At 40.6% G+C, this 26,648-nt stretch overlaps 1 protein-coding gene across 1 annotated transcript; it reads left to right on the top strand.

Annotated features, from left to right (window-relative positions):
* The first annotated feature begins 3,691 nt into the window (after positions 1–3,691).
* Positions 3,692–9,412, top strand: LOC137595450 (COUP transcription factor 2-like). The gene is made up of 3 exons (XM_068315618.1): positions 3,692–4,373; positions 5,329–5,853; positions 7,615–9,412. The coding sequence occupies exons 1-3, from the start codon at positions 3,878–3,880 to the stop codon at positions 7,887–7,889; spliced, it is 1,296 nt and encodes a 431-aa protein (XP_068171719.1). The 5' UTR covers positions 3,692–3,877; the 3' UTR covers positions 7,890–9,412.
* The last annotated feature ends 17,236 nt before the right edge of the window (positions 9,413–26,648 follow it).

The raw sequence follows: 26,648 nt of genomic DNA, 5'->3' as shown, positions 1-26,648 counted from the left end.
ACTGGCTTGTAGCACCATGTGCCTCTCAAGCATGAAATTTACCTTATGATGAGCTCTGCAGTGGCCCTGAAGGAGTCAGAGGTCGGCAGTCTGGGATTTATGAAAGCTGAAAACCGCTCCAGCGGCCTCAGGTGAAGCAGAAGCTGAGGTGTACTAATCTAACCAAAAAGTTATTGTTGGAATTACTGCTTTTGTTTCAGCATATGACAACGGAACAGCAGCAACGACACCATCTACCTGCTGTGTCTATGAAACCCGCCTAAGAATCATCAACTTGAAGGTTGTCAAATCAATCCCGGGGGAGGTCCAATTCACAAACTATAAATTGGAGAGGTCAGAGTCGCAACTTGTCTAGAAGGGGTCCCTTCTGGGCCCCTGCCTGGAGACAGACCAGGGGGTGGAGCTTACCAGACAGTGTCTGGTTGCCAGACCTTGACCCACAAGACAACCAAAGTGAGAGCTATGTCAGGATTGTTAACACACAAGTAAAACACGTTTAATTGGATATTGGGTGATGACACTGGATCTCATGGAGGAGGAAAAGGACAGTGTTAGAACCTCAGATGGTGACGTTTATAGTCACACTGACAGTTTGCAAAGACTTTTCTGGATAAAAGTCAGCATTATCTGAGGCGGTGATTCTCTCCTGTTAGCTTCTCCTGGTTGGGAGGGAATTACTGCCCCACGCTAATGATTTTAAGTACCTTTGGATCTTGTTCACAACTGATGGTAGGATGAAATAGACATGTGGATTGTTAGGGAATCAGAGCATTTGGCACAGAATCCTGCAGTCAAACGTCTTCCACCTGCGACAGCTGGCTGCATCTGGCCAGCCTCCCAGAATGCATCTGAGCTCAGCTATCCCACAGTTTTCTCTCTGTCACTGCAGTGCATGTGTCGTCAGCTAGTTCTGTTTAGTTTGGTTGTTATTAATGGTCACTGGTGTTTGTGGTGTCTGACACATAATAGTTCATTCATTCATTCATTCATTCATTCATTCATTCATTTTCTTATCTGCTTCTTCCCCTTTTGCAGGCCACAAGGATTGCTGGAGTCTATCCCAGCTGACTTACAGGCAAGAGGCGCAATGCCGGTGCACCAGAGCCACACGAAAGACAAACAACCACTCAGGCACATTCACACCTACGGGCAGTTTGGAATGAACAATTCACCTAAGCTGCATGTTTTTGGATGTGAGAAGAAGCCAGAGAACCCAGAGAGAACCCATTCAGACACGGAAAGAATGCACAAACTCCCCACAGAAAGGACACGAACCTGGAACCTTCTATCTGTGAGGCAGCAGCTCTACCCACTGCGCCACTGTGCTGAAATAGTTCATCTCTCTAATATAGAATGCAGATAATGTTGCTATTTTCTAAATGTAACACCTTTACAGTAGCTTAGCTTTCTTAATGATCACTTCATGTGGTAGCAACCGTTTTCTCGAGCATGTGTGAAATTCAGGGCGGCGCGGTGGCGCAGTGGGTAGCGCCATCGCCACACAACAAGGTTTTGAGTCCCGCTTTCTGCAGAGTTTGCATGTTCTCCCCGTGACTGCGTGGGTTCTGTCCGGGTTCTCCGGCTTCCTCCTACCCCCAAGAACATGCGCTTCAGGTTAACTGGCCAGTCCCAAATTGTCCGAAGGAGTGAGTGTGTGTGTTTGTGTGTATATATGTAGCTCCGCATCTTCTTACGACATTGAACTGTTTGCTTTTTCCATATAACAGCACCACCAAGTGTTTATTAGAGATTAGGAGCTCCATATACTTTTATATCACACCCATTAATCTCATTAACAGTGAGAGTTTAAAACATGAGGGATGGGATATCAAAAAAGGCTGCTAAAAGGATCCCATTATGAAGTCTATTAACTTCACTTTGCTGTCAATGCACAAGCGGTCTCACCTGCAGCAGGCCTGACTTCTGCTGTACATGTCCTAATAATAAACACTGTGGATTTAACAGATAACCATATGGTGGTTGAAGGTGGTAAAGAGCTTAGAGGGGAGCTAGAATTCACGTACAGCAAATATGTTTATTAAGACAACTTGGAGCTTAAAAAAATGCTGCTTGTCTGAGCAGCAGGTTAGCACTGCTCCTCATTGTGCTGCGAACAGTGTTCCATCCAGGGGGGTCACGTACAGGCAGTAGGTCCCTCCTCAGTTTGTCTTTCAGTATAGCAGATCAACATTAATGCTAACTGGACCTGCCACTAAATGGAGCACCGAGGGCTGAGTTCTGTTTATTTGACTGTGGATGGATGCATCATTCCCATCCAGTTTAATAAACACTTTAGCCTTGACCTTCCACTGTGTTTAACATCAGGGGTTTTTTTTGTTTTTTTTAACAGGCAGCTTGTTTTCTGTTTGAGCAGGCAGCAAATGACTGCAAAGCAGGCTGTGTGGAAGAACATGATGGCACACTCAGCCTCGGGACTCCTGGGGCAAGAATCAACAGTCATAGTTCATGCAGACATTTTGACATGGTGATGATTTGCTAACAAGAGCTCAAGCGACATAACTCACTCTCTGAATATACAAAAAAAAAGCACACGGAACAGTTGAATATATATTAGCATTTATTATAAGCCATTAGATGCAGTGAAGTGGGATTAATGCAACAACCAGGGCACATACAGTAAGTCTCTTTGATATATTATTGGTGGCTGTTAAAGTGGATTAGAGATTGAAATTTAAAGCAGTGTGAGAAGTGGCAGTGTGAACTGCAGTAACATTAGGAATAAAAATAAAAATCATGGTATTTTTCTTCCTGGTAAAAATTATTGTTTGTATGTGATTGTAAAAACGATTGTGGGAGCAGTGAATCAAACATATTATTAATTGATGGATACTTTAAATTACTATGTTGAAGATATAATTTCCTACAAGTCATTTTCTACCTAATTTACTGGTGACACTAGGTGGCATCAAGTTTCTGTGGTTGGGATGTACTGTTTTGGAGCTGAGACAGAGATGATGATTGGGCAGAATAACATAAAGTCAAGTAACCTGAGCAACACACACATACTGTGTAATGCAGAATACATAACTACACACTCACATAAGGCAACCAGAAAATACCGGGGTGGGGGGGGTGGGGGTGAAAACACACAATACTCAAAGCAGTGTGTATCAACAGAAATCCAGCTGGAGCCACTCGCTGCTGCTCTAACCCCGCCCCCAAACACTGACGTCAGCGAGTCACAGCCCGTGACGCGTCGACTCGCCACTCTCCTCCTCCGTCCCGGAGCAAAGCATCATAAAAATCCTCATCCATCACTCCGCGTCTCTCTCCTCCTCTCCTCCGTTGTCTTTGTAACGCAACTTGTGAGTTATTCGGAGCGTCTGGACATCCAGCTCCTGCGATGAAGGACCTGCGCTCTGGGTTCTGATGAGAACTGAAAACACAGGACAGAAAGGATCAGACTGTATATTTATGGGACAACGGGGGTGTTTTTTATTTATTTATTTATTTATTTTCTTTATCTCTCTGGATTTTGGCCCGGCGTTATCTGCGTCTTCCCCCCCCCCCCCCTTCTGGATGTTACACTGACCCTTGGGCTGAATGAAGCTTTCTTTTGGGGTGTTCTCGGCGCCGATGCTGTTTCTGGGTGACTGCCTGTTATGTAGGCTGTGAAGTCGGGCGTTATAATTATATTATCGTTATTCCATGCGCTCCATTAGAATTTTGAGGCTTACCTTGTAATTAGTCGGACGATGTCTGCGTCGCAGGTTCCTTGACTGTGTAGCCTGTGTGTGTGTGTGTGTATGTGTGTGTGTGTGTGTGTGTGTGTGTGATTCATGCAGATAGACCGTGTGCGTTGATTATAGCGTGAAAAGAGGAAAGTTGGGCGCGTAAAGTTTTGGAGACGATCGATATGGCGATGGTGGCGTGGAGAAACACCGACGGCGTCGGGGACGGTCAGGGCGCTCTCCCCTCGTCGGTGTCCCAGGTCTCACCCCGGGCTCTGCCCAGGGAGCTGACGGGACACATGAACTCGGTGCCTTCTCTGGATTTACCCGCGGCGGCAGCAGCATCTCAGGGCGCACCGCCGCCCAACCCGTCCAGCACCACCACCATCACCGCCACCAACAGCAACACCACCACGTCTTCCTCCTCCTCCTCTTCCTCGTCCATGGACAAACACCAGAGCCAGCAGATCGAATGCATCGTCTGCGGGGATAAATCCAGCGGGAAGCACTACGGACAGTTCACCTGTGAGGGATGTAAGAGCTTCTTCAAACGCAGCGTCCGACGGAACCTGAACTACACCTGCAGGGCCAACAGGAACTGTCCCGTGGACCAGCACCACCGGAACCAGTGCCAGTACTGCCGCCTCAAGAAATGTCTCAAAGTCGGCATGAGGAGGGAAGGTACGGGCTGGCGTCCTCCTGTTGATGCTGTCGGCTGTATCACATCATGGAACCATCGGGCCGTGACGCGGAGCGTCACACAGCGTTCTATATTTATCCAGGCCTGTTTGAACACATTTACATCATTTAAACTATAAATATTATTCACGCTTCATTAAGTGTAACATCTGAGTGGAAGCCGACATTTATCTCTTCTTTGTCTGTTCCATGATTTGACGTTAAGTTGTTTTTTTTTTTCTCAGCCTACTCATATTCTATTCATATCAGACTAGGCGCGTCATCACTGTCCAGCCTGTGATATTCCGGATTAGTGATCCAGCTAGCATCCAGTAGCATGTTCAGTAGCCTATTGTGCTGCCTGACGTCCATTGTGTGGCCCCCGGCAGCCCGACGCGCCTTTAAATGTCACGTACTCAAGTTTGACATAATTCTCTTACATTTTAGATTAAATTGCAAATTTATTTATTTAAAATGTGGCATTTGTATTAATGATGCTTTTGCTAAATTGTGTCTTCTCGTGTGCGTGTGCGTCCACTCGTGTTTATTACGCGTATGAGGCCCGACGTGACCCGAACTGTGGCCTCCTCTGGCAGACAACGTCACTAGAGGGACGACACTTTTATTCTAATTATGAATAAAGTTGAACGCACCGAAAATAACTGAGAAGAAAAAAAAAACACTCATAATGTAAAGGTTAAAATCAGAAAGAACGTGATATTAACAGATATCAAAGTTTATGTCCATTCATTTTAATTTAACTGGACATTTTCCCGTTTTTCTTTAAGCATAACACATGCTGTAAGCTTCATGGTGACACCCTGTGTGTGTGTGTGTGTGTGTGTGTGTGTGTGTGTGTGTGTGTGTGTGTGTGTGTGTGTGTGTGTGTGTGTGTGTGTGTGTGTGTGTGTGTGTGTGTGTGTGTGTGTGTGTGTGTGTGTGTGTGTGTGTGTTGCAGCCGTCCAGAGAGGAAGACTTCCTACCCACTCCTATCACGGCCAGTTCTCCCTGACCAACGGAGACCCCCTGCAGTGCCACTCCTACCTGTCCGGGTACATCTCTCTGCTGCTGCGGGCCGAGCCCTACCCGACCTCCAGGTTCGGCTCTCAGTGCCTGCAGAGCAACAACATCATGGGCATAGAGAACATCTGCGAGCTGGCGGCCCGGATGCTGTTCAGCGCCGTGGAGTGGGCCCGCAACATCCCCTTCTTCCCGGACCTGCAGGTGACGGACCAGGTGGCCCTGCTGCGCCTCACCTGGAGCGAACTGTTCGTGCTGAACGCCGCCCAGTGCTCCATGCCCGTCCACGTCGCCCCGCTGCTCGCCGCCGCCGGTCTCCACGCGTCTCCGATGTCCGCGGATCGGGTGGTGGCGTTCATGGACCACATCCGGGTCTTTCAGGAGCAGGTGGAGAAGCTCAAGGTGCTGCACGTGGATTCCGCGGAGTACAGCTGCATAAAGGCCATCGTCCTGTTCTCCACAGGTAAAGCCTGTCCTCCGGTGAAGATACTACAATACTATTATTTTAGTTTTCTTTTACAAAAGTAGACTGCAGAGGAAAACAAAAGATGAATGAAAAGTTAACATTTAGATACAGAAACAAACAAATGGAGGCATTTTCTACTTATCCCAAGATATCCCAAGAACCTACTGGAGAAACCTCCACTATGTAGGCCTGAAGAATAAACGGAGCGACAACACATCTGACACAAAATCCACGCAGCCTATTTTGGAAGGGAAGGAAAAACCGCACGTTTCTTTCATTACTTTGTATTTTCCTCAAAAAAAAAAAAAAAAAAAAAAAAAAAAAGCACAACACTAAAATATATATTTTGGAGGTATTTACCGCAAAGAATCAGTAATATTCGTCTAATCAATTTAATGTTTAAAACAGAAAAACAGGTTTACTTATGTCTTATATTTAACAAAAGAAAAAAAACAAATAACAACAAGATTTCACAACTGTGTTGTTAAAATCAAGAAAAAAAGCAGAAAAGCGTTTAATAACGAGGATGCATCGGGGCGTTAATCACTATTTATTGATAGTTTACACAAAACACAAACCTGTAGTCCCTAAAATCTATAACACTCATAAATAAATCACACGTAAACAAGCAACGAGATGTTCAGGATTTGAGCCTACATTTTACTCCAGGTAAAATTAAATTGGTAATTAAAACATGCAATACTGTATAAATATTTTAAGCTGATCCCTATCATTGATCTAAACATAAAATATAAATACTAACTTCAAATTATTGTATTTATTCATGTTATTTGTTAAATGAAAACACCTTTGAATTTAATATAAAACTGTTTGAAACACGTTTTGTTTTTGTTTTTTTTTAAAGAAAAAGATAAAGTGGAACATTTCACATTGCCGGATGCACCTATTATTTTATAGTCTTTTAATGTGAAGTGGTGTGAGTAATTTACATATCTGGATGAACAAAACCAAAAACACAAATTTAGCTGGAGTAAATAGAAAACGTTCTCCTGTAGGTCTATTTTAGTTTCCATGAGTACATCTGAACACGTGGCTTTAAACTGGGACACAAACAGTTCTTTAACCCTTGCTGCCATACGGCCTGCAGCGTACAGTGCAAATAGAGGGCTCTGTTGTATCTATAAAATACTGCATGTACAGTGTGTAGTGTTTCAGGATGAAGCAGTGCACGTGTTTTTTCTGCTGTATTTATAGTTTCTTTATTTTTCATTCTACAAAACTCATGCTGACTCTGTATAAATTGACTTACAAGTTAGATTTTTCCTCTTCTAGACTTGTATTATTTCATGAACGTGTCTGTCTGAGTCATTAATTTATTAGTAAATACTCCTCATATGGATTTTTGTACATATGTGCTTTAACTTTCTCTAACCATTTCATTGATAAGGTTATTTCAATACTGTATAATGAATGTTTTCACTAGTATGCAACCCAGCCTCTGTCATTAATCAGTAATATACTTGACAAGTGAAATGCTAAGTTTTTTTTGTTGTTTTTTTAAATATATTTTTTTTATCTCCGGGTTTGAGTTTTTGTTTTGTTTTGGTTTTTGGGGGAGATTATCATGTTTCACAACTGGGTTTCACATATAACACTACTGAAATAGTCAGTGAAAAAATCCTTTAAAAAAATAAAAAATGTTAAAATACTGTTTTTATGATTTCCTATCTTGAATCACTGATATTGATCATTTCATTTCCCATCTACATCTTGTCTGGTTGTTGTTTTCTCTCCTAGATGCCTGTGGTCTGTCAGATGTTGCCCATGTAGAAGGTCTGCAGGAGAAATCCCAGTGTGCTTTGGAGGAGTATGTTAGGAGCCAGTACCCTAACCAGCCCAACAGGTTTGGGAAGCTGCTGCTCCGCTTACCTTCCCTCCGCACCGTCTCTTCTTCAGTCATTGAGCAGCTGTTCTTCATCCGTCTGGTGGGGAAGACCCCCATAGAAACTTTGATAAGGGACATGCTTCTGTCTGGAAGCAGCTTCAACTGGCCCTACATGCCTATTCAATAGAAGTAGAAGCTACAGAGCTTCCGCTGACATCAGGAAGAGTCCCACACCTCAAATCAAGTCATTGTAATGTTGTGTAAAATCAAAAACTGCCAATGGAATTAGATGCTAACATTTCCCATTTTAAAAGGAACAAAAAAAAATTAACATACTTTCAGTGACTCTCTTAAACCATGAGGGAACTTTTGCATTTGTTTGCTCTTCTTTTTCTGACACTGAAGATTCTAGAAATAAATTATTTTGTCAACATTAAGACATCTGATTCAACTGGCAGAATTTTTTTTTTAAAGAGAAACAATATATAACTGAGTGACTTGGTAAAGGGGGATGTTTTTGGAGTGTGGTGACCGCTCACAGTCTATTGTTTATGGGATAACAAACAATATTTATTGGACCCTGTGTGTATATTTATCGTGCTTGTAAATTATGTTTTGACTCCTTCTTTTAATATTTTACGTATTTTTGCCCCAGACAGTAAGAAAAACTGCAGGGAACGTCTTGTGTTGGTATGTTTTTTTTTGTTTTAATTTTTTGTTTGTTTCATACACCATCCATACATGGCACTTTGGACTAAATAAACAATTCAAAAAGTTTTAATACAGGTGTTTGAATCTTAACGTCATCTGACTTTAACATATTGCTCAAATTTGTACAGCGATAATAGAGAGATTAATGGTCTGAGTTGGTGACTTTATGGATGCTTATTTTATTTGCATTGTTTACGTACAAAGATTTAGATGAAATGGTGGCGGAAAACATCCAAAAATTTTGATCGGAGATCATGATCAGAGTGAGGTTGTGCCAAGTAACGTGCTACTCCATTCAAACCATTATTATTATTATTATTATTATACACATTTCAAACGTTTTACTTAAATATGTGATGTTAAATTTCCTAGCAGATCAAATCAATTCCTATTGCCTCAATTCTTATTTTCTCATCTGTTTTGACAATGCTTTAAAAAAAAAAATTAGCAATCAGAAATTCATGAAGATCATGATTATATCAAAGCAAATCAGTAAATTTTGCCAGTTAGAAAATAAATATTGTGTTATTTTACATCCAAAGAGAGATTATGTCACGGATATCTGTATGACAAACTGATCTAGCCACACATTGGTCTTTTTTTCTTCGTATTTTATAGGTCAAGTTGTTGACAGGTAATTTGCTACAAGGAAAAGTAATAAGATTACTGCGTGAATGATCAATGAATTACCACTTCTGATTTGTGAATTAAGTCTGTACACTGATTGTCTCAGAGAGATTTTAGGAGCGCTGGTCCTGTTGTTTACTGTTTCTTCATGGGATAAACAAACTGTACACAACATCAAAGGTCAAGTCTTTGAATCTGTTCCATTAACCCATGCATTTATGAGCCCATGCTGCTTGATAGCACAACAGAACATTGCAGGGTATAGCGCTATTGAAAGTGTGTGTGCATGTGCGTGTGTATGCGTGCGTGTGTTTTGTTGTTTACTTCTTTTTGACAACCACTCTGATGTACTGTGAAGCATATTGGTTAACATATTGGTACCATATTAAATTATAACTCAAGATTTATAAATAAAGTGTATTTGGCTTATTTTGCCATTTCAATTTTATGTTGTTTATGACTACCCCTATGAGCCTATGAATGAGCATACACTTAATGAAACTGTCTGGAGCTGCTTTTGGCTATAGTTTGGTCACTAATCAGACATTTTGATCAAACTAATCTTCTTTGATCAAACTAATTGTGTGTGTCTAGTATTCAGATTTTACTTGTAAACCTGCAGTAGAAACTTTTCCTCATTTATGGGACAGGGCTAATTGTAAACAAGAAGACAAACATAAAAATGCCACCAACAGACAGGAAGAGACGGTAGACATATTTATGGCAATTACTGGATGGAATTAGTTATTTGTCCAATAATCAATATTTAAAGTTTGTAATACACTAAATGTTATGTTATTCTTCCAGTGAGTCTAGCACAATTGGTGCTCTAAAATGGGATAAATCAGTTCCGTTCATTGTTTTTAACATCAGCGTAGTAATAAGTGACGTTTTGTTTGGGGGGGTTGTTATTTAGGATTATATGAATACAAAAAGGTGGTTAAACTTTATTAGACCAGAAAGCAGAAGGAAACTGGAGTTATGATCGTGTCTATGTTGCCAGATTGAGGAGGACAGAGAGGATTAAAGCAGCTTCTTTGCTTCTTAGCGGACAGAGAGCTAATGAGGGGCCCCTGAGTGCTCTGTCACAACAGTTTACCCTGAGGAGGGTGGAGCTGGGCGCTCGACGGCCCCTGGGTGTTCTGGGCCAAAGGGCCACCGTAAAACAATGGTGCATTTTCCCACACACGTTCATGTCCATTAACGAAAATGCCGCCGAAATCTGTCCACTTCAGGCTGAGGCTGAACTTCAAGAAGGAGAAGCTGTAGAATGTCCCTCTGCCTCTCCGTGTCAGCTCCACGAACGGCCCACGTCACAGAAGGAGGCGAACACAGTCCGCGTCTGTGTCCCGATTCGTAGCCCGAGCGGGCATATTAGTCCCGACCAATCAGCTATCAGGAACGTGCACGTGTAGCCAATCAGATCCTTCTTTAGATCATCGCGAACGCGTCGCTTACATATTAATATTTATCACTCAAACTTATTCAACCGGAACACTGATAGTGAATTTATAAGTAATAGAATTAATCTAAGAAGAAATAGTATTTATTGAATGAAATAATGTCCATTGAATTAAAAAAAAACAAAGTTTTATTGAATAAAATAATATCTGCATGAGATGTGTGTAAAAACACACATCTCATGCAGATTTGTGTTTTTATGGGATGTTGAAAATTAAGTGGTTTCCGACAAAAAAAAGAAGTGATTTTTAGGGGGATTACAGAACTAAAGAGACGTGAAATTATTTACCTTTAACATTTAAACAGATGCTTTTGGAGGCTTCAGGAAAATGACCAAAAACGGTGAAACGTGTTCGAAATAAAGACAGCCGGGTAAAAAACGACTTTCAGGAATTGAACGTGTTAGTTAGTGTTTTTAACATATATTAGACTTCGACAGAACAATCGCCCTTCAGATGTTCAGGTTATAGGCATTGCCTTTTTCTGGGGCCTGCTGTTATTCTGCCTTTCTCCGTTGATTATGAAAAACATTGAAGCACTTCATATTTCTGGTAGTTTTTATAATTTTCTTTTTTGTGTGTGCAGGATTTATCTTTCAGAACAAAGTTGCCACAAAAAGCCTGTTAAACAATTTCTGAGTGGAGTCGCTGATAAAATAAACACGCTGTTTATTCTGAGCCCTGGTGTCTGGAGGGGAAGCCGTTTTCACTGACTCTCAGTGAGCCTAAAAAGTTAGTTTTATTTGCTACACGTTAGCAGTTTTTTATAAAACGAAATAAATTGACTCATATAAAAATGGTTTTATACAAATAAAAATAAATCAAATCAAACAGCTGTGGGGTCGGTGAACATACAGGGGGAAAGGGGCCAGAAAAGATCCAGTAAGTTTAATCTATATGGTTTAGTCATTGACTAAAAGTGAAATAAGTTAAATGAAAACGTGTGAAGTTTTTATTTACTCCAAACTCGTTCAGGAGGACGTAAATCCATGTGGACGGAAAACATCACTTTGCTGTTACAACTTCTAGGTGAAAGCAGCGATGAAAAGTGAAAAGTTTGAGGGTTTTTTTTTTCTCCTTCGTTTTTAATTTTTTTTTAGGAGTTTCTAGTTTCGTTGAGTTAAATCTGTCTCTGGAGGATTGGTCTCAGTAAATAATCTGCACAGGGGGAACAAACAGGCGCTGCGCCCGAATAAACACAACTCTCATGAGCTGAAAGTGTTTCACACTTGATGTTTACGTAGTTAAATGATTCAGAGATGGTTTGAGTTATTCTTTTATATAGAGATAAGACTTTTCAGACTGATGAAGTTACTATTTTTTTTCAGAACATATAATCCCCCATTAACCTTCAATTGTTATGTAAAACCCTTTTCGTTCCCATTTCTACGCTTTTCTTTAGCATTTCTGCAAATATTAGTTCTCCAGAAAGTCAACATTTTAATATTTCCTGTTGCATTTTATTTTGATCTTGTGTTTCCTTTATTATTAATGAGTTTTTGTAGTTTTCTAAACGTGTATCTCTCATGTTTATCGTGAAAGGATTGTCATAATAAATTATTTTTAAATCAATCCTAAGTCAGCAGGTTAGAGTTATCATTATGTTATTGCAAAACTGGAATTAAAAGAATTCTTTAAAAAAATTTGATCATTAAGTCATTCAGAGCGAATTTCATGGGATGAAAAGAATTCTTTATTTATTCTTTCAGGAATCAATTAATTTTTCAAATCTATTTATTTATTTATTTATTTATTTATTGGGTATAGATGGCAATTGCAAATGTTTTAAAGCACAAAAGTTGTGAATTCTATTCAGTGAATTATTATACGCTGAAGTATTTTGAAGTCTCAGGGTAGAATCCTTTCTCAAAAACATATGAGGACATATTCTTCTGAGATCCTTTAATACCAGACTCTACACGTACGAATGCATTAAATTGTATAAATCAATAAAAATGCAGTTGCACTCATGTCCCTGAGCAATTTTGTTGATTTGAATGTGATGTTATTGTGTGCCCAGGAGAATAAAAAGCACTCTCACTGAAGACATGAAGCTCCATCTGTCTGCAAGCAAAAACATCTTGGAACCAGTTTAATATTTTGTCCAATTAACCTTTAAAAGCGATTATTCCTGAACAAATTTAACATGAAAACCTCAAGACAATACAGTAATCTCCTTAAGGTGATCTATTTATCTACATGTCTATCTGTCTGTGTATCATCAACAGTATATATAGATTAATTATAAGATTGTGTAAATATCTCAACAATGCCCTGATGTTTTCAATCTGATATGTGAATCAAGAGGTTTCTCTGGCTCCATCTACTGACCTTTGACCTCGGGTTGCCCTTTCACTGACACTACTTTGAGAGACAAGGGATAAGACAGTGTGTTCAGACTGGATCCGCCACTGCCGCAAAGCATATCTTTTCTGTCTCTCAAATGTCATTTCAACAAACTTAAAAACCCAAAGACTGACAATCATCTACTACAGACTGGTCTGAGCAGATAACACACATTTGCCCTGCACAGAGGCTCTGCTACCGAGAGCCACGCCTAAAATCTCTCATCTGATGCTAAGGGAGAAAAATTCTATTAAGACTGGGAGGAGGTCTGTCTGCTGAGGAGCCCCCTCCCAAAACATTTCAGCAACCAAGAATGAAAAAAAAAAAAAAAAACCCCACACCAATCAAAAAAGGACTGTACAAAGAGTGGTCTGCCGTTGCTAAGAGACAGATGCAGAATAACCTCCAAGAGAAACCTGACCATGACCCTTCCTCCTCCTCCTCCTCCTTCCAAGCAGTCTCTCCCTCTCGTACCCAATTACTAGAGAACATTAAAACCCACCTCTGTCACATTAGAGCTGAAAGGCAGGGTGGTGGAGGGGAAGAAGGGGGGAGGTGGAGGGATTTCTTCAGCGGTGGTAGGAAGCAGCGCAGAGAATTTCAGATTATTCCTTAAAACAAAAACAAGGTTGTTTTCTGCATGAGAATGAATCAGGCTGACGGTCTGATGTCTATGTGTTTTACGAGGGCTGGAAGATGGGCGGAGCTTGGATAAGAAGAAGGTGGGGGGTGGGCAGAGGGAATCCGTCAGCCGAATGTGAAGATGATGGTTTGACAGGGAGGTGACAGAAAGTTCAGCTTATATGAGGCCTGTCGATTAGTGCCTGTGCAGCTGACAGGTGGAATCCCAGGGGCACGTCTGTCACTATGTCTGTTGCCAGGCCCGGTCGCACCACCACCACCACCAACACCACAGGAGACACCCATGGGCGGGATATGCTAGAGACGCCAAGGCACGTTATTGGCCTGGCCCGGCGGCACGGCCTCCCAGTCAGAGCCGAGATTAAAGCTTTATTGTGCACAGAAAGGAGGATGAAATCATGTTAATCCCCCACTAATACTCTGCTATCAGTGATCTGTTCATTAAAAATGATCGAAACAGATTAATATCCAGGAATGGATATTAATCTGACATGTTAAATAGTGTGTTTGTTTTAATGATTCACACTGCTGTAGGAGTACACACAGCGTAATGCTAATCTTTCTTTTAGAATGTTTTTAAAGCCAAATGAAAAATCCATGAGGAAAATCACATAAATCAAGCATTATGTCGAAGTCTGATCAGAGTAGAGATAAAGAGGCTGCAGCAAAGTGTGTGTGTGGGTAAAACAAATCAAATGAAGGTCCCAGAATATCAGCCTCAGTGGAAATGGTTGGTGTTGACGTGGCCCTCATTTTGAAGACTATATATGTAAGTACAGTTTTGACATTCTTATATCTTACTTGAACATGTCTATTTTATGGTACTGCATATATTACTCCATTACATTTCAAAATGTACTTTTCATATTCATCTGACAGCTCTAGTAATTAATCGGTGTTTCAAGAGAAGCTTTTAGACAAATACATGAGTGATCTGTAAAGAATCGTCAGTTTTCTTCTTTACAAAAAGGTGGCAGATAATTGTTGCTATTGGCGATGTCAGTGACTTTTTTCAGTCTCTCCAAAGTATAATATTCCGGAAACCTGCTGGAGCTATTGGATACGTGGCAGAGAAGAACCTATTAAATTTTATTTCACTTTATCTTACAAGCTTTTTTTTCATTATTTTGTTTATTACACATAAACCTTGTGATTTTTAATGAAACCTGGCAGAAGGGTTGACATTGGGTTTTTGTTAACCACCCTTTGGCAGCACACATTTACTGGTTGTTGGGCCTGAGCACTGGCATACGTTCTACTGAGTGCATTGCTGGGTCAACAATTCTCATAATTAATGGAATTTAATGGAATGGAATCAAGCTAGACTACAATTTGTGGAGAAATGAAGCAGGGAAGATTTAAATAATGGGTTGAGACCCAAAGGACTGTAATTATCTAATATTTCACCAAAAAGGATTTTTAAAAAAATTTTCTCTCTTGACCCATCATGCATCTCATGATCCCTCAGGATGGTCTGACAACCATTCAGATGAGGCAGACCGTTACACTGGGAACCAATGGACCAAACTGTCACTGTATGTTTCTTCAGCTAATCCACCTGGACCAGCCGTAGTAGTTTAATGGTTCCTCGGAAATATTGAGTTACAGGGACCATTTCTATGAGATGAAGGGGATATGGCATGGTCAGATTGTTTCCTCCATGGGGATCATGGTTTCACCCATGTCCACAGAAAATTCAAAAGTTTCAAGACTTCGACCTCAAAACCTGGTAGGAGGGGACACAAATTACAGGTCGTGTTCAGGAATGTTTTGAATCACTTTCTTTAAATTAAAAAAATCCACCTGCTGTTTAGTCTTGTTTGGGATAACTGACAGAATCACTCTATATTTTTAAAAGCCTTTAGAAATCTGGGCTATATGTGAAATATCTTACTATTAAATGAAGTGACCAATGGCAAAGAACACTAAATCACTTGTAATGTAGGCTAGCTGTCTGGATATGAGCTAACGTCTGTAGTGCATGGCGAACACAGAGGAATTCTGGGCTATACTATTCTCTTGTGTTTTTAGTTTCCCATAGTGTAGCTTTGTGTCTAACAAAGAGAAAGACTATGATTTCCTTCTTAGCACTTCTTAATGATCTGTGACGATTCACGGGTCACAGGAATATTGTCTGTGTGCTGTGACCTTTGATCTTTTGATCTACTGACTAGTGGATGCTGGTAATCTTGCTGATCGAGGATATTTGATAACAATGGATCAGAGAACGATCAGGATTCCTCAAGTTTTACTTCTTTTATTTGAACTTTTTCAGTTTTCGAACGTTCTCTTTTTTGAGGGTTTGGTTTAGAGACCTGTAGTGGGGGTTGTGTGGGTGTCACTAGTAGCAATCTAAGATGGTGTCAAACAGCAACAACTAATCTAATATAGGGTAAAAAGGCATAAAAAGTTATAATATTCTTGAGAAGTAGCCACCAGCCAAACCTCAGCCGTTTGGCTGATGACATAAGAAATTAATTTTAATTAAAAATGACTCACTGAGCCATTTTTGATAATAAAGGATTCCCACTGTTCTGTTCTCTGAGTCGGTGGGGTGAGATCATTCTTGAGTTTTATTTTTTTCTTGATACGCTTGGCTGAGGTGGAATATGGTTAGAGGGAACAATCAGTTAGATCGTTCTGGTGAGCCTGATCTGAACTGAGAGGCATAGGTGGAGTTTTCTTTTCTCAGAGAGATGTCCACTTCGTTTATTGTGAGAACATCTGACTTGGATTAAATGAAAGATGTGTAACATGTAGAATAAGCCACTTATAAGCAAAGACATTAATAAACAAAGTGTCCCTCATATCTGTGTCACCGTCATGTCTTTTGAACAAAGATGTCAGGGTAAGAATTAAATTTAAAACTAGTTTCCTCCATGGATTCATGACCAAATACAACAAGAAACAAATGAATTAAAATTGCTGGGTTTTTTATTTTTATTTTTTTGTTCCATGGCATGCAGAGTGGCTACTCCACTAGTGATCCCACTGATGTTACATCCTTTATGTGGGTAAATTAAGAGAGTCTGCACTGTTTTATTGGAGACGGGACACACATCTCTTCTGTATCTACGTATTTATGAGCCTGCAGAAGAAATGACTATTTAGTGCAGCCTCAACAAATAAATAAAAGGTAAGGATCTCTTTAGTGAGATGGTTTTAATCAGCTCGAAAGTCATCAAATGTGTCTGAGAGCAAGCTCAGGCATTCATCTTTTGAGATGACACTAACACTAATGGCGGCGTGTATTTTACATAAAGCAAATATTGTGTGACAGGTTTAAAAATGTAGTAAAGTTAGGTGAATGTTCCTGTCTGTCTAAAGTACATTTCCTGTGTGCTTCTCTTTAATCTGTGCATTGATATTTAAAACACAGCATTTCCTTTAATAGCGTAAACAAAATATATCCATGATATTATCAGAAGTGCTCAGGTTATGTCGAGCAAATGAAGTGAAATGAGTCATAAATCCAAACTGGCTGTTTTGCATTGGGTTGCGTGCAAACTGGGTCTCTCCCTTCACATGTGTTATGTAATGGGAGGCTGTGCTGAGTTATGTAATAACAGAAGAGAGTGAAATGTACCGCACTTCAATCAGTGGATCCAGCATTTATTTTTAGCTCAACGACAAATGTTCTTGTTCTCTTTGACATCTGTAATGAACAAAGATTCAAAAGTGATAGCATTTTAATTAACCCTTGACAGACTGTGTTTAGCTTGCAGAGATATAGCAGAGGATATGGTGTAACATGTAGGTCACAACGGTTGAGGTTGGCCCAATTTTAGGTTAACATTAATCAACACATTAAAGCAAAGTTAAAATAACACAAGATGAACTGGTTTAACAGGGGTTTTTGTTTTTCTGACAACCTAAACTTTTGCAAATGTACAAGCAAATGTACTTCAGATTAATATTTGTGGGACATTTTTTTAAATATCAGTTAATTAAAATAAAAGTACAGTGAAACACAAACACAACACAGACACAATATAGTGCCCAAGGAAATTGACAACCAAATTGATCCATTCAACCAATCCAAATGATGACAATAATAGTATCTGATCAGCAAATAGAAATTAAAAAGGGGAAGTGCTACATTCTTTGAGGCTGTTGACTCAACTGTAAGCCCGTTGGTGGAAACTAAAAAGATGGATTTGATGGACGAATCAAAATCATTTTCATTGGTGACCAACCTGCTATAATGTTTTGGGTCAATAACATTGTAGTCATAAATAAGTCAAAGAACTGCTCATTATACTTCAAAAAATCCGAACCCAAAGGTGTTCAATTTAAGATAGAAAGGCCTTCATGACTGCAGGGGCTGCAGATCCCGGGAATTTAATCCAGGGGAACACATGGGAAGCATGTGCTCTACCAGCCCTTCATAGCCCTGGTGAATCAAAATTATTTAATTAAGGATCTATCATCAAAATTATTGATAACGTTTTATATATGTGTTACTCGTGAAACAATGCAACAGCTACTGCTGTGGTCTTGATTTGCTAAATGAATATGAAGTCATCTGAAAAGACAGAAATTATTTTGTGCCTCACTTAGGAGGAGGAAAAGAAGGTGAACGGAGAAGGAACAGAAGCTCTCACACCGGAGGTGGCCCGTCAGCTCCGTTCAAGCTACATAAGTGTTTCTTCTTTAACCTGCATGAAGCTCTGATGACAAAATCTTGACTTCAAAAACTTCATGAATAAAGATTCTTTTTCACAGGAGTCGGTGAGGATAGGTCACTCATCCTCATCAGACGGATTCACATTCTGTCATGAATGGTTTGAACTCTTCGGTTGTTCTTGCTGTTTCTCTGCACTGAGGATATTTTTGGCTCTCCTGTGTGGTAAACACAAAGATGCACAGACAGAGAGAGAGAGACTGACGGCTGTCAGAGGGCGAGAGAGGCTCACAGAACCTCCCCCGGCAGGCAGTGTGTGTGAGATCTGGAGCCCTGGGGCCCTTTGGATGGTTCACGCTGAATGGGTGCCCCGACGACGTGACCAGGCTTATTGAGACCAGGTTACGAGGGGAAGGGAATGCTTTTGCTCTGCGTTTGGCCCCCTGACCCACTATCCAATGTCTGCCTTGGCAGCTTTGAAACCCAACATATTTATTTGTAATGCTCTGAAGAGAGAGGGTGGAGTGGCTGTCAGAATAAAGTCCTCGTCCCGTTGACAGCTTCATCTGCTGTTGAAGGGCATCTATGACAGGCGTACAATGTCGCTGCATTGGCCAGCCCTCGGCGAAGGACTGTCATATGCGGACATGCTGGGAATCCAGTGACCGTCTCCCCTTTCTCCCTCCCTATCCTCTCCCAAGCTCCCTTCATATGCCACAATCATTTCTGTGGCCCTGCTAGAAATGTTTCTCATGGCCGTGTAGAAGAATGTCAACTGGGCAGCCTGTTGGAACTCTGCCTGGCATTAGAGCATCTGTGTCTGTCTGTCTGTCTGCCTGTCCCCCTAACTGAATGGAACCCTGAGGGCAGGTCTTATAACAGCAAACATATGGTTGGAAAAGGGATTAGAGTTTAATTGAATTAAGAGGAGTTTTTACTGTATTATTATCTATGACTGTGAACGACAGCTTCATCTTTGTACTCAAAGAATATAAAGTGGAAGGTTGCCTGCCAGTTTGCGCAGGTTATCTACAACCTGCTCTCAGTACTATACAGTATATTGTTGTATAATTGATTAGAGAGTCTCTTACTTGTTATGCTTTTGCGTCTCTAAGACCCAAGTTCACCCTAAATCGTTGTGCCTGAGGAATGTTCTTGACGTTTTTGTTCTTATTTCTTCTTCTGTTATATTACTGTGAAGTTTGTTGGTATGAAGATATTACATTGTAATTTTGTCTTTGTCAAAATGTTAGCATTATCAGCATCAAATGTTGCTATTTTCTTCCCAAACATTTGGACACATCTTGCTACCAATAGGCCTACACTATTGCACCAGTAAGGACTGGTAATTATTCTATTGACACTTCATTCATGGCAAAAAATGAAGCTGTTAACTCTGGGCTGCTGCTGCTTGGCAAGACTCAGAGATATAAAAGGACAGCAAATGTACAGGCCATGCACAGGTTATTGCATCATCACTGGGATGTGCGGTAAAGCTGTGGTACTGCGACCAGCTGGCTTTATGCTAATAAAAATGGGGCAGCATCCAGCATCACTTTCCATCAATAAGTCATTATCTGAGCCACACTACTGATGGGCATCGTGCAGCCTCTCTGCTGCTCAGACAAAGAAGATGGAGCTGGTTGCAGCGCTGGAATGCTGCCCATGTGTGAGGCGTCATTTCTGCTCAGAGAAGCAGAGACTATCAGGCAAAAATATAGGTTCTGGTTTGGGATTGAGGACGTTTCAAAATTTTTAAGTGCTGACATTCACCACGAGCTCTTTAAGTGTTCAGAATGCTAATTGGCATTATCAGGTTTATATTCTGGAAACTAGTAGTGATTAATGTATTAATACAGCAGTATAATTATAATACTATGTGACATTCATTGATCATTTTTGAGCCAATGTTATCTTAATTTATTCCTTACAGGATAATCATAAATTTATAAAGTTGGGCAATTATTGTTTTATTTAAATTAAAAGAAAACATTTGGAACCAAACCCATGCCTTCAGTTTGGGACGTCAATTCCGTGAACATGTTCTATCCTCCACATTCATACTCATAAAACACATGGTAAAATTAATTGTTTTTGGAAGAATATGGCTTGCACATATGGAACATCGCAGGTCTTTGCAAAAAAAGTTAAGCCAAGGTCAACGTCTGCTCCTCGACTCTACCACTTTTTTAGTAAAGGAGAGCAAATAAAATGAAAAAATGAAAAAAATAAAATAATTAATTGAACAATGGTCATTGATTGTATTTTTTAGCCTTCATAGGCCACACTATGCTAAAAGAATATCTCTGCACTGCCTCCACCATCAGCTCTAATTACTACCCACCCCATTGATAGGAACAATAACAGAAGAAAGCTTGTTAATAGGAGATGTAATTGTCCCAGACAAAAGGCCAAATACAGCAAATCACACTTTACAGCAGGAGTGAGCAGAAGGCGACGTCTGGGCTGCAGCCAGTGACTGGAGTGATATTTCACTGCAGATAACCATCTACAACCTGAATCATATTTCACTACTGGGTCACCCAGCAACAGAGCAATGGACTCTTGAAGCTCCACTGTTGCAGGACATGGGCCCATGTCCATGTAGGACATGGGCTTCTGTATGAAGATGATTGTATATGGGTTTGTATAACACAGGCAAAATGGCGACTCCGTATTTGTTAATTGTAAAGGAAGCGTGTTTGGGCGGAGAGACCAGGCAAAACAAAAGCTGTTTACCCAATGAAATGCTTTCACATTCTGCACATATGAAAATAAAGAATCACAAAGGTACTTATACAAAAGAGATCCCGTATTTTCCCAGAATATTCTTTCACTTCTGTTTAAGGAGCTCCTTTGAACCCTCTGCTGGTGGGTGTGTTTGTATTTTCCATCGGGTGGATTACATTTAGAAGCTGGATACACAGAATGAGGTGGACGAGGCTGAAATCCTCCCCTACGCTGATAACTGGCTCACCAATCTGTCTACCACACTGTTGTTGGGAGGAGGGTTAACTAACAGCTAGATGACTGAACACCAGCTTCCCCCTCAGGCTTTACTCCTCTCACCCACTCCACCCTCCCTCGTCAGCCCTCCCTCCCCTCCCAGCATCCCCCGCTGCTGTTGTTGGGGTGGTCTCTGCTTTTGCTGTCACCAAGCCGCTGGTCTTTCAGCCATCCTGCTCCCTTCCTCACTTTTTTTCTTTTCTCCTCTCTCTAAGGCGTCACAAGATTACTGAAGCAGTGCTGACATCTCTATCAGGCTGACCTAACACTCTGCCCTTTCCCTCCTCCCCTCCCTCTCCTCCCTGCACTCCAGGATCCATCACACTCTGGCCTAGCTGCCCACTATTACACATTATAAGAAATAAAAGGAGTAAAATACACACAGTCAACAAATAAAGAAAATAAACTCACTCTTTCTCCAATAAAATGAATGATATAAACACTGCCCACAGCACTTTGTAGGAATTTAGATGAATCTGTTTTGTTGTGGTATCTCCATGGATCTCTCTACTGCAGCATGTGTTTAATTCAAACAGAATTAAACACATGATAACAAAAGAAGAGCTTTAGTCAAATCGTCTTCAATTCAAAATATTTTACCAATATAATAGTGATGAAATTAACATTCAAGAATTAACAGAGTTAGTTTGAAAGGTTTTTAAATGTGTGTTTTAGTAAGCTGTTGCTCTCTGGATGCCAGTGTTGGACCGACAATGAAACTGAAACATCTACACAGCTATTGGATGGATACCCATCCAGGACTGATCACCTGACTCGCCAGATTAGTTCATGATGTTCCTGCTGCAGTCCATTTTATTTTGAATTTCTTTTTCTAAAAATAATGAAACAATCAAATAATCAAATAAATAATTATATAGACAGATAGATGGATGGATTGATCGATGGATGGATGGATGGATGGATTCCTTCAATTCAGTCAAAAGTGACTTACAAATGTATTCATAGTTTTCGCCCATAATTTACATGACAGACTACGTATTATGGAGACATTCACACATCTGAATTTTAAAAAAATATTTTATACCATTTATTTATTACACAATTCAATGTGGTATGTATATTTTTTCATTAAGTTTGATGAGTCATTAAAGAAAATCTTTTGTTAAATTATCATTTTAAATTAAATGTTTTTTTATTAAAAAAACGACAACAAAAACCTCACCTCATCCCTTCGTCTCGACTTACATCAAAATTGTATGAGTCAGGCACAGCTCCATCCGCCAGTCAAATTTCATGGAAATCCATTTTAATTTTGTAGAATCATGCTAAGAAACAAATAAAAAAATAGACAAAGGTGAAAACACAACTACTTTACCATAATTGGCTATGGATGTCAACTTATTTAGGGTGAATATTTTTCTGCTTGGTGTGCAGACGGGAAGAAAACAACAGAAACCATCATGCTTCGAGAGTTCATGCACGATTTGTCAGAAATATTATTGTCTCAGAAAATTGAACTAAATTCTTTCATTCATTCATTTTCCTGACCGCTTCATCCGTGTGCGCGGCTCACGGGGAGCTGGAGCCTATCCCAGCTGGCATAGGGCATGAGGCGGGGCAAACTCCGGGTGCAAAGCCAGTGCACCACGGTGAACTAAATTTTAAGTAACAAATACAAATTATTAGATATACATATACCAATGCAAATACCTGAAAAAACAATTTTGAATGAACAAAATAAAAATGATGCCACATAGTCGCCTTGTTTTTTTTTTCAGCACACAGCCCCTTGGTGTTAATAATAAACAGTATGAAAGGTACTCAAAGACCAGTACAGGCCAGACCACTGTGACTTCAATAGGTTTAAAAGTGCACTTGAACTGTGGGAGTTGTCATCCATATGAATAAAAAATAATATGAAATGTACATGTACAAATTCTCTGCCTATATGCTCACTAGGACACCATGTGATCCTCATCTCTGGCTAGAACAGTGGCTGTCCAGGCTTCTAACATGAATATTAAACTATATGCTGACCACAGTATTGTAGAGCAATAAGAGTGAAAGGAGTCTTTGCTTCCTGACGACTTGCGGTGTTCTATGCCTCACATGTCAGCATGTATAGCTCTATTAATACTGTCAGTATGTCTCTGCTCTGGCTTTGCAAAAAAACCAAAACATGTCCATTTTATTGTTCTTGCCAATTGAAGTGATTCTAATTCTGATCTGTTCAGACTTATGACCAGTTTTTCTTTTCATAAGTTATATTGAATTTCCCCCAAGCTGAAAGCTCTCTTTGCTCTCTGCAATCATCCAATCACCCCCCCAGTGTTAACTTCTGGGATTTGTGAGGGGAATGATTTTCATCTGCAAACAAACTGCTGTTCTTGATAGAATTCCTTAGTCGATCCAGTCTGAGTGTCGTTATTAAGCGACCTAAAATGACACAGTCTGCAGAGGGGGGGGGGGCTGCTATTGGAAAGATGCTGTCCATTAGCTGTAAACAATGACCACTGGGTCTACCCACCCATGGGACTGGCGAGGAAGGCATCGTCTCATCCTGAGTCTGGCTGAGAGATCACACAGGCACCATTGTCTCAAGCAGCCCAGGGTCTTATTGTAGCTGCATCTCTGGGAAAGGACGATCCTTCACGTTCGTGGTGTGTTAAAGAATGGGCTTTCTCCCAGTGAAGGCCATGAAAACTGTAAGGGATGAATTTAGGGGAACACAGAGAGGCTACCGAGTAGATTTGGAATAGGGGCACCCCTTCTTAGACGAGTTTGGAGTCCCTATCCAGACCTCCCTCTCCCAGTGCTGACCTCCCTTCTCCACCTCTGTTTAATAATGCCTGGGCCTTGGTCATTATTTTGGGCAGATGGAGACGGGGGCAGCAGTGAAAGGAGCTGGTGTCACTCCTGAGGAGAGGATGGTAGGGATGACAGAGAAGAAAAAGCAAATCAGAGAAAAGATCAAAAGCAGAAGCTCGCCTTTCACTCGCCTGAAAGCGCTAAAGAGGATAAGGAACGATCAGGCCTGGGGTCTCCTGTCCTCTCTGGCAATTAGACTCAGCTGATGGAGAGAAAGGCGTGAATGGCAGGGTTCAAGGCCCTCTCTAGGACTCACACAACGGGAAGGGTTTTTTTCCCCCGACGCCTCCTTTATCTTTCTCTCCTTTCAGAGTGTCAGAAATGCAGCTGAAATATCTCTCCAAAAAGACAGCACAATCCCCAATGCCAAAACTTAATCACGGTGGCTGATGAGATTGAGGGGTGGGGTATGGGGGCAGGGGGGTTGAGAGAAAACACACATTCTTTTCACAATTCATCTTTACACTTTATTTGAGGCCAGCATTCAAAGGAGATACACTAGGATTAGATTTTAAATTGTATTGAAAAAATTAGCGTTCATATTTCACTTACACTGCTGATAAACCTTTCTTTAATTTACATAATTATCTTATTAAACAAACCAGAAGCAATAATAAATAGATGAGTCCGATAAATGAAGGTGTATGAATCAGGAAACACATTTTACTGGCATATTTTCTAAGTGTCCCTGATGGACAGGGAAGCATGATGGTTTGAACAATGGCTTGGACTGTTTCATACAACTTAGTATTCATCTTTTCTTGCTGGAGAGTCATCTTGGGCACGGCCACAGCAACATGTCCCACAGGAACCTATTAACATCCCCTACATATGCAAGAGTTTCAATAGGCCGTCTATCATCCTCACAAAGGGACACGCAGCTTCTACCACAACTTCAACAGCATGTCACCAAAGGCACATGGGATCTCAATTACGCAGGTCATCAGAGAAATGGAACAGTATTGAGGTCACAAAAATTTAATTTGTAACAAGTATCTATGTTTGGTAAATTTTGTAAAAAGACCAGTTGGGGAAAAACAGATGAACTGAATTTTGAACCCAAAGAACAGAGATCATGTTGAAGAAGCAGGTTTATCTGTGTAGTCCACCCTATGTGGACACTCCGGACCCCAACCCATAATCCAACTACAGACACACCTGTAGAGGACAGAATAAAGACCCTGGACTGAACTGAGTCAAACATCAAGCTTCAAGGAGTTTCTCCACAGCAGCCCCAGACAGACCCTGAAGATGACTCTCTCTATCAGCCTGCTGCTCTTACTCCTGCTCTCTTAGGCTCAATATCTCCTGGAGGAAGGTGAGGAAGAAGAAGACACCGACCTTCTTGACATCACTGCAAGGATTCTGGGTTTCAATAACGACACAAATGTTATTCTGCTGGAGAGGAAATCTACTGGTTCCCACAACCAAAAATGCCATGATGTGCTGCAGGTGGAGGAAATCTTGGTGATGATGACCCCCTTCACTGTGAGCAGTGATTTCAGCAGCTTAGACAAGGAGACGATTGACAAAGCCATGAAGGTGTACTATGACTCAACCTGCATCCGCTTCAATCCCCATCACTGGGAAAAGAGTGAGTAAAAAACACACAATAGTTAAATGGTTAAAACGATGGGTAACTACAAGTTAATAGCCAGATAAAGTTTGTCTGATCTGTTCTTAAGGGCTAATACAGGGGCACACTGTCAGGAGGGGTCAACCAGGCTAATGTTTGGGATCCCAAAGATAATTTGGGAAAGAGGGGCACCCAGATAGCCACTAACAATGGCACATATACCACCTGCAAAACCCATAAAGCTCCAATGAAGCAAACCTGCAGAGCACCAACAACCCCCCCCCTCCTCTTGATACCATATAACAGGGAAATATGGTTGGTTTTGGGACCTCCTAAAGACACTGCAAGAAGGCGGCAGTAATGGGCTTGTTTATCCGGGACCTCCCAGGGTGTAGGACTGCCACTGGGTTGGTGGGCACTGGAAATGTTTAAATGGGTGAAACAAGAACACTTAAGCCAGTGAAGAATGATTTTATTAAACCAGAGCAGACATTTTAGGTGAATGCCAAAGTCAGGGCAGCACTTTATTATTTTCAAAAGAACACATTTAATGATTGCACCCATTCAATATCTGGAATGAGGAATTATCCACAGCTGAAAGCACTCCACAACAAATGTATTGAATTTACTCCTATTTATCTTCCTCACATTGTTCAACTGTCATTAAGCATTTTATGTTTATCATAAAAATGATAAACATCAGTTAACTCCATAGTCATGTTCCTGTCAGGGGTATACCTCTCAAATTATGCATTCTGGCTTCACCACATCGGACAAATGAATTAACCATAAAGAATAGTTGGGGCTTTTGACATCCTGATTTTTCATTTACCTATGGAAAGATTATTTTACATTGACCCTGGATGATGGTCCAGCATGTATCCAGAATAACACACCCAGCTCAGGGCTCACCAACTGAACCAGACGAAGTCTTGCTGTGTGAATATGTCATCTACAGATGATTCTGGTGTTTGGAGCTGAATCCATACACGACACATCAGACTTGAGTCAAACAGACTGTCTCAAAAGTTTTGACAATTTTATCTAGTTATGAGGCATTTGTTAGCAATGAAAAAAAAGTACTTAGGTTCAAACTAGATCTCATGAGATTAAACAAAAATTCTA

Source organism: Antennarius striatus, chromosome 1, assembly GCF_040054535.1.
Source record: "Antennarius striatus isolate MH-2024 chromosome 1, ASM4005453v1, whole genome shotgun sequence".
NCBI classification, from domain to species: domain Eukaryota; kingdom Metazoa; phylum Chordata; class Actinopteri; order Lophiiformes; family Antennariidae; genus Antennarius; species Antennarius striatus.
This window is presented reverse-complemented; position numbering and strand designations above follow the sequence as displayed.

What these genes read in the sequence shown, in the direction of transcription:
- LOC137595450 (XM_068315618.1), top strand. Translation starts at nt 3,878, where the DNA reads ATGGCGATGGTGGCGTGGAGAAACACCGACGGCGTCGGGGACGGTCAG. An exon ending in AGTCGGCATGAGGAGGGAAG is followed by an intron (nt 4,374 to 5,328) that starts GTACGGGCTGGC and finishes TGTGTGTTGCAG; the next exon opens with CCGTCCAGAGAGGAAGACTT. An exon ending in CATCGTCCTGTTCTCCACAG is followed by an intron (nt 5,854 to 7,614) that starts GTAAAGCCTGTC and finishes TTTCTCTCCTAG; the next exon opens with ATGCCTGTGGTCTGTCAGAT.